This window comes from Vitis vinifera, chromosome 9, assembly GCF_030704535.1.
Source record: "Vitis vinifera cultivar Pinot Noir 40024 chromosome 9, ASM3070453v1".
In the NCBI taxonomy this organism is placed as follows: Eukaryota; Viridiplantae; Streptophyta; class Magnoliopsida; order Vitales; family Vitaceae; genus Vitis; species Vitis vinifera.
The window spans coordinates 6,522,206-6,531,521 of NC_081813.1; the positions used below are offsets into that span (position 1 = coordinate 6,522,206).

Consider the following 9,316-nt stretch of genomic DNA (forward strand, 5'->3'; position numbering starts at 1 on the left):
TTGAATACATCCAATGACTGAGACTTTTCATGAATCAAATAAAGATAGCCATAACGCGAGTAATCGTCAATGAAAGTGATAAAATATTGTTGTCCATTCCATGAAGGGGTAGGAAATGGACCACAAATGTCTGTATGTATCAATTCCAAGACGTCACTGCACCTATTGGCATTCTTTTTCTTCATATTTGTTTGTTTTCCTTTAATGCACTCTATACAGACTTGAAAGTCTGAGAAATCAAGTGGATCGAGAATTCCATCTGACACAAGTCTTTGTATTCGTTGATTTGAAATATGACCCAAACGCTTGTGCCATAACATTGATGAATTCTCATTCATTAATTTTCACTTAATGCCATAATTACTTGAATGCAAGGTTTCATTTCCATTAGTGGTCTTTATGTTCAATTTATATAGTTTGTCTGTTAGACTACCTGTACCAATAATATTTGAATTTAGATAAAGACTAACCATTCCATTTTCAAATGAACAACAATATCCAAATTTGTCCAAACATGAAACAGAAATTAAATTTCGTCTAAACAACGGTACTACAAAAGTCTCTTCCAAATCCAATGTACATCCAGAGTCTAACTGTAATCTGAAAAGACCAATAGCCTTGACTGCAGCCTTGTTGCCATTTCCCACATAGATGTATCTTTCACCATCAGTTGGCATTCGACTCCTTAGGCAACCCTGCATAGTGACACTTATGTGAGTAGTTGCACCCGTATCTATCCACCAAGTGTCAGTAGGCACTACAGCTAAATTAATTTCTGAACAAACAAAGTTGAGAAGTGTACCTTTCTTTTCACGCCAAGCAGCGTATTTGGTACATGTCTTCTTCATATGACCAGCCTTCTTGCAAAAGAAACAAGTGATCTCCTTATCTTGTTTCTTTTGCTCCTTTTGCTTTGATGTCCTAGAAACTGCAGTTTGTTTTCCTTTATTGTCCATCTTTCTTTTTTTGTTGGTACCAAATCCCTGAGATGTGGAAGCCAAGTGAGCACTTTCTATCTTTTCTTGCTTCAATCTCTCTTCCTCTTGCACACATTGAGCAATAAGCTCATTCAAAGTCCATTTTTCCTTTTGTGTATTGTAACTGATTTTGAATGGACTGAATTGTGTAGGCAGAGAGATCAAGACCAAGTGCACGAGTATGTCTTCCGACAACTCTAACTTTAGTGCCTTAAGTCTCGTCACAAGATTAGACATTTCCATAATGTACTCCCTGATATTCTCTTTCCCTTTATACCGCATAGAGACAAGCTTACTAAGAATAGTGCTTGTCTCAACCTTTTTGTTTGCAGCGAATCGGTTTGCTATCTGGTCCAAGAATGCCTTGGCTTGGGTTTCCTCAGGTATTGCACCCCTTATTGCTTCTGGAATTGAGTGCTTCATAATCATTAGACTCATGCGATTGGATCGTTCCCATTTTTCCATAGTAGACCTTTGCTCAGCAGTGCTGGCACTAGTAAGATCTGATGGGCGATCCTCCCTTAATGCAAAGTCTAAATCCATACACCCGAGCACAATTATAACGTGCTCTTTCCATTTTTTGAAATTTGTGCCGTTAAGCACAGGAATGTTATTAACATTTGCAGATATAGAAGATGTTGAATTCATAATAATAAAGCTCACAATTAGTCACATAAGCATCATACATACATGAATAAATATACATCATGCAAGATACCTAGCACAAACATTAATATTCAGTCTTTGGACAAAAATATTAACTTGTAATTGGTATCCTTATACAAAATTAATACATAAATATTGACAATAAAATCAAACACAATATGTTTGTCTTTGGACTAACATATCAATGCAAGATAAACAGTATATATCACATATTTATGACTACTTTATCTATTATTATTTCAAAATAATCTTCCTTTGGGCCGATTATTTTAAATAACAATAATATGTTTACATATTATAAAATAAATAAATTATATAATACAAGTCACTTTGGCAACCGACATACACAATTCATTTATTTTAAAATATAAAACACAAATGTAATAAGAAATGGTAAATTCTCTATATTTAACATGGTATAGAGAAGAGAATACAAAAATTTATCAAAATCATGATCATTTATGGTATAAAATCATATATAAACACAAAGTTCTCATAGCTTAGTTGGTTGAGCACAAGGCTTCCAACCATGTGGTCGTGGGTTCGAGCCCCATTGGTGGCCTTATTATTTTTCCACCTTTTTTTTTTTTTTTTTTTAAACGCCATTCATGGCGTTGGGAGCCTGCAACTGCACGCCACCTAAAGTGCGCCCTTAACGGCGCTTAAGACGGCTTCTTAATGGCACCGGAGACTGCACCTTAACGGCACCGACGACTACGCCTTAACGGCACCGAGAATGGTGCCCAGAGAACACTCTGTCGGCGTTGTAGATGGCACCTCAACGGCGCTGTAGATGGCGCCTCAACGGCGCCTGGAAAAGCGCCCTAATGGCGCCAGAGTGGGTCGCCTGAACCGCACCTCAACGGCGCTGGAGACGATGCCAGAAGTGGCGCCTTAGAGCACGACCCCGGAACGGCGTCAGAGGCCACCCCTACAGCGCGCACCAACAGCCACCAGCGCGCCTAAACGACGCACCAACGAGCCTGAAGCGCCCCCTCGGAACGGCGTCGGAGACCGCACTTGCAGCGCGCATAGGCCACACCTGAAGCACGCCGCCTGAAGTGCGCCGCCTGAAGCGCCTAAACGGCGCTGCAATGACGCCATAACGGCGCCTCCGTTGGTGCCTTAACAGCGTCAGAAACGACGCCTAAAGCAGCGCCCTGAACCGCGCCGGAGACGGCGCCTTAATGGTGCTGGAGTGGTTCCTGAACTGCGCCTGAAACGCACTTGAACCACGCCTCAATGGCGCTGGCTGAAGCGCGCCCTAACGGCGTCTAAACAGGCGTCTGAGTGGCGCCTCTAAAGGCGCCTGAAGTGCGCCTCCAGGGGCGCTGCAAATTGACGCTTGAAATGGTGTCTGAATCCAATTAGAAGGAAAAACAAGCCACTGCAAATTGACGCTTGAAATGGCGTCTGAATCCAATTAAAAGGAAAAAACAAGCCAGTACAATTTTATTGCCCTTATATGCCAATTCTAAGTGATTCAACATTGTGCTCTGATACCAATTGTGAGATTTCATATTCTATTTATTCAATGATCATACAGGATCATATGTTGAATCACATGAAGAAATTATGTCATAAATACTATTAAAATTGTACCAACCTGATTCCATTTGTGTGTTTGATGAAGACGGTATGAATCTTCTAAGACTGATGGAGGGCACCACCTCTGGATTCTCTCAGGCAATGGGAGCGGGAGAGAAAGCGGTTAAGATCTTTTCAAAAGATGTGATTATACCAAAAGACACAAGCCAAAGCCCTTTTATACCCTCCTACCTTAGGGACCATACCCATTGGTTATTGGGCCTCACGGGCCTTAGGCTCATCATCTAAAGCCCGTGATGGCATTGGGTTCTACACATTACGTGGCCCATACTCAAGATTAAATCATAAATTGCATGTGAAAAGATAGATTAATCCTGGACAATGTTTAATATATTGTCGGTCCACATTTATTCTATCACGGCAAACATCCTAGAGATAGCAATGTACATGGACAAGGTGAGTAAGGATGGAGCTCTGTGGACCGCTCATCAAGCTTGATAGGTGGTGGTTGTAGGAAGAGTGTAAATAATTTCTATTTTTATTTTTGGAAATTACTTTTAATTTATTTTATTTTATTCTATTAGTTTTATATTTTTGGGAAGTGTCCTATTGAGAATTACTTTTTATTTTATTATATTTTATTTTATTTTATTAGTATTATATTTTTTGAGCTAGTGGAGTCTCATTCCTTTTATAAGTAGAATCGCCTTCTACTTTGTGTCATCTTCTAGTTACAAGTAGATTCTCATTGGGCCTTAATGGCTTATAAAAGCATATCACCTCTCTCTATACTAATATACCAATTTTTCAGAGAATTTTTCAGGGAGTATTTCCATACATCTATTTGGATGAATTTTTTCAAAACTTGAATTGTACACATCTCGCTTACAGAATGCACCCAAGACGAGATCTAACTGTTGAATCCTGAAGGTAGACCATTGGCACCCTAGTGCATCGAGTTCGTCTTCGAGGAGGCTAAATCTATTTCAAGGACAGTGTTTGTCACGCCTCAACCGATAAGTTTTTCTTTTTATTCATTTTGTTCTTTGTTTGTGTCTTTTGGGCTAGTCTTGTGTTTCCATACCCTTAAAATCCAACAGTGGTATCACACCTTTCTCAAAGGAATCGTACGTGACACTCGCATCATACGGCTCCATCCCAGAAGAAGGATCTTCCCTTTCCTTTGACCAATGGGTCCTCAAACCAACTTGTCCCCCCTTTCTATTCCTCGGTAAGCGGTTCCTCTTCATTCTTTCATTCAAGGTAGTTGTAGCTTGCTTCCAAGTCCAAGCGCTAGCAATAGAAGCTAGTCACCAGAAGCTAACTTCCAGGCGGGAAGGAGCCAAAAAACATGAACGCCCCTGCGCAAGCCTCATTTCAAACTAAAGTCAAGCAGAGAAACTTGACCTTGAGAAAGATGATGCCTGTTGCTGCTTTATTAGTAAGTAAGCTTGTTTTATATCTCCACAATAAAGGTGAAAGGTTGCTTTATTAATTATATAATATAAACTCAAACTTCACAATTAGCCATGCAAATTTAAATTATTCAGTGTTGCGAAAACTTGGTGGTTTCAAATCAACCCATGTATTAAGTCAACTAGAGTCGGGTTCTTTTGATTTTGGGATAGCTAAGAGCGTTCATAACCTGTTTTGGAGCTGGTTTTTGGCTCAAACTTGTACGTTGGGAATGCTTTGGCCCATATATATTGTAGGTTCAATGATTTCGACAAGGTGCATAAAACGATTGGGAAATGCACCTTAGGGATCTTGGTTTCTTGGAATAGAGCAGAAACAGAAGGAAGCATTGGAAATTCATTATCTGTCCAGAATTGTCAGTGTGGCACCATATTTGTGCACTGTGTCAGGTCTTTTACCTGCTGATGGAGATTTGAGTGCTGGTGAAGAGGGTGAAAAGCTTGAGATCATAAGGGATATAATTGTGAGCAATGGGCTGCTTCCCTTGTTTTGAAAGTTTGATAGACCAATAGATGGTAGAAGCTAGGATTAAAAATTTACTTCAGACTCGGGTAAATGTGGTTACCAAAAGTATATATGAAATATATCATAATATATAAAGTTCTTGCCATGAATAGAAGAAATATTGGATAAGTATATTATTTTTGCACATTACTCTTCAAATACTGAAACAAAGAGAATCTACGGCAAAAAAAAAAAAAAAAAAACAAGCAAAAAAGCCACAGAAGAGATTGATCAAATACTAGAAAATTCATAAAAACATAATTTTGATTTGGTTCAAAAGGTTGCTGCCTCACTATTCTGATAAACAACTTCTGTTTACTGGAAGAAATGTGAAGCTAGTTTTTTAAACACAACAGAGAAGGAAATGTGTTATGAGCTGTTCCATGAGCATTGATACAGGAGGAGTAAGTATTTCCATTCCCAGATGCTAATTTTATGTTGATGTAGTCCAGTGAAATGTTGGTGCAACCCACAGTTTCACTGCAGCTTAGCTTGATGGCATTATCTGTTGCAGATGTTCCCAAAAATCCAGTAAATGATACATCGCTTATTTGGACTGCAGATGTCTGCAATAGTTTGTGAAACCAATATGTTTGTCAGCACTCTGTCTGTAGTTGCCATCATATTTAATGAAAAAATCAACTAATAAGCTCATTGTTTACCAGATTCAACAAGTACTGATTACTCTTACCGTAGTCTGGCATACTGAATGGGGACAGTAATACTGGTCGATGATGATGGGATTCTCAGCATCTTCGAGCTTAATGTTATTGAATGTAATCTTCCTGGCATATCCAGACCCTCCCTAGTGAAGAAAAAGATCCACAAAATTAAATAAGAATTAAACATGCACCCTAATTTGAATCAAGCTACTTGTCTCAATGAGAACAATTATGGTTTAATTACCTGCCATGTCTTGATCCTTGCTCCATTCTGAGTTCCTTTAAAGCTGCAACTGTCCACATGTATTTCCTCCACCTGGGCACTTGCTCCACCCACGCCCAGGCTTCCAATACTACAAGAAGTATACATATTGATCTTCCCAATTCAGCCTTTTAAATATATTTTAGATTTTTTTCATATAAAATGGGGGAAGAGATAAAATTCAGAAGTAATGGAGCCTCAAGTACAGTTTGAATAAAAAATTTGGAAATGAGGGATGTTCTTCCATTTTTCCCCTTAGTAAGAATGTTAACTCTCTACAAATACTGTATGCATTTCTTTTTCAGTTCCTTCTTGGACAATGATAGGGTAGCTTGGATCATATTCCCTATTAAGCATGTTTAGAAAAGGTTAGAGCTTAATTATATGTGACACACCTTATACCATGACCGGGACCACATGCCACACCTTTGACGAAAACTTGGGAGGTTTGATCACCGAAAGCGATACAATCATCACCTACAAATCCAGTAACAGTGTTCTCGTAAATAAATAACATGCAAGGCTTAGGCGAAAAGAAGACGAGGAATGGGAGCAAAACTTTAAGAAATTATACCGGTTCCAATGGTGGAGTCAGAAACTCGAACGTTTTTTGAGTGGGAAATATCAATGCCATCAGTGTTGGGGCTTGAATCAGGAGCAGTTATGGTGAGGTGGGAGATGGTAACACCATTGCTGCCTGATACACTGATATGGTTTCTTTGGCTATTTATGAAGTTTAATCCTTGGAGTAAAAGGTTGTTGCAACTATAGAATCCCATGGCCTATGATTCACAGTAGGAGTATGTATCAATCTATAAGTAAGCTAAGAGATTAATTGAAATGATAAAATTCAGGTCTTGAATCATATGATATAATGAACACTTGTATGAGTATGTGTTGATTTCAATAATATTTCACTAACAATGTGTTGAAACTCCATAATGAAATCAGTAGTAATATATATGAAAGAACATACAATATTTTAATACATGTATGTCTACTTCTAAAAGTATGGCTACTACCATATGTAGTTCTAAATAATAAAGGTTTCAAAACTATGATATTGATTAAAAGGACCATTTGAGAGATCTCAATAAAGAAGATATTGAGATGACAAACTTCTTGAAGACATAGGAGACGTCCATGCATCTAATATATATCCCATGCAAGATTGCTAAAATAAAGGGATATGATCAAGAAATTTTTTTGATTTAATTTTGCTATTTACATACAATTTCCTTTTGAAAAATGCATGATGTATAATAAATCATGTTTGATCAAGAAAAGAGAAAAATGTATTTAGAAAAAAAAAAAATTACAATTTTTCCCCTTACGTTTTTTCCATCAAAATTTGAAGGAATCAAGGATAGCCTAAAATAAAATCAATCCTATAATTATTTAGAAAAAGCCAAATGATAAAATCAATACATGAAAAACAATTGAAGGTGTTGAGGCATTCAACTTACAGTAGGTCTCTGATATATCTTCCCCTGAACATCAAAATCAGGCATGAGAATCCAGAGTTGATGAAGAAGGAAATTAAAGAAGTTTCTAGGAAATCAGTTGGGCTAACTCACAGATGTATAAGCTTGCCACCACTCAGCACCCCGGCCATTAATTTGTCCATTTCCTTTGACAGTGAGTCCATTCACATGCCAGAAGCCAATCCAACAATTTAAGTTATTAGAACCATAGTCGTAAAGTTTCGGTGCCACGATACGGCCATATACCTGTAATCCCCCACATTATCGAAAACCTTCTGCAGTCAGTGTTCCTCAGGTAAAATTGAACTAGGAAGATGGGAGAGAACAGTAGAATAATTCAGAAATTTAACATACTTCAACATAAATTTTAGAGGGTTTGCATGGGCCGTAGAACTGCACAGGCCTCAACAAAAACGTCTTTCCTCCAGGTATGACGAGGTTGGGATATGATTTACCTGCACAAATGTCCCTCCATGCCCTCATAAAAGCCTGTGCGTTTCACATAAATTAGTCCAAAGTTCTCATTTCTGAACAAAAAAAAAAATAGTAATAATCAAGAGAAAATAGTAAAAATTATTTTATATACTTGGGAATCATCTGTAGCTCCATTTCCAACAGCTCCATAATTCATCACATTAGTCTGACCCCCCTGGAGTAAGCTAAAATCGACTGAACGGCAGGTTCCCATTGCAGCCATGCATAAGACCAAGAAAATGGTGAAAAGCTCCTGCATAAGAAAATCTCTATGTAATGTGAATACAGTAGTAATAGAACATGATCTACAGTGATAAAAGAGAGATATTCTTCTCACCATTTTATCAATCCGAGAAGGAAAGCAAGATCAGAAGCAGTTTCACAAGACAAATGATATAGCCATCATCTATTTATTTATATACAAATCGTTTTAAATTTATCTTATTGTTAAGTATTTACGTCTATTTATGAATTCCTTAAATTAATTTCATTTAGCCTATATTTGGTTCCTAAAAACATTATAAGGAAAGAAAATATTGTGAAGCAAGATTAAAAAGAAAGGAGGTACATTAAATTACCAAATAATTCATTTTCCTTGTTTGGTTCTAAAAGAAATGGAAGGAAAACAAAATCAACGCAAAACAAAAACAATATAGAATTTAATATAATACTCATCAGTCCTGAAATATTGTTTTATAAAAATGTAAGGAAAACAAAATCAATGGAAAAGAGAAACAATACAGAATTTAATACAAAACTTCGCAGCCCTAAAATATTGTTTTAGAGAAAAAAGAACAGCTAGCCATGAAAATATAAATCCAATTCAAAAACGTTATAAAATAGGTTGAATTAATCCTTTGGGCAAGCTTGGACAACTATTTTTAATATTTGGTTTGGGTTTGGGTTAAGTTTTTTTAATCCAAACTCAATTGGGATTAGGCTCTAATCAAAGTTTAAATAACCAAGTTTAATCCAAACCCAATTTATATTATTCTATATAACAACATTTATTTTATTTTTAAATTTTTAAGAAAAAATATTAAATTATAATTATATTATATATTTTTCATTTTTAAAAATATATGTAATTATTTTTACTTTTTTTATACCAATCTTGAAACTTTGTCCCATTCCTTTTATGTATTTTCTTTTTGAATTTTTAAGGAAAATATTAAAGTATAATTATATTATATGTTTTTTTTAGAAATATAGATAAAGTTACTTTATATAATTATATTATATACGTTTTCAATTCTTAGAAAT

The 9,316-nt window shown here is 36.5% G+C and overlaps 1 protein-coding gene across 1 annotated transcript; it reads right to left on the bottom strand.

Moving 5' to 3' along the window:
- Positions 1 to 5,506: 5,506 nt before the first annotated feature.
- Positions 5,507 to 8,276, bottom strand: LOC100259292 (probable polygalacturonase At3g15720). Its single transcript, XM_002266507.3, has 9 exons — positions 8,166 to 8,276; positions 7,934 to 8,068; positions 7,673 to 7,825; positions 7,562 to 7,585; positions 6,670 to 6,877; positions 6,491 to 6,572; positions 6,078 to 6,186; positions 5,863 to 5,976; positions 5,507 to 5,737 (listed from the first exon to the last, which is right to left on the bottom strand). Exons 1-9 carry the CDS (start codon positions 8,274 to 8,276, stop codon positions 5,507 to 5,509), a joined length of 1,167 nt encoding a protein of 388 aa, XP_002266543.3.
- Between the last annotated feature and the right edge of the window lie 1,040 nt (positions 8,277 to 9,316).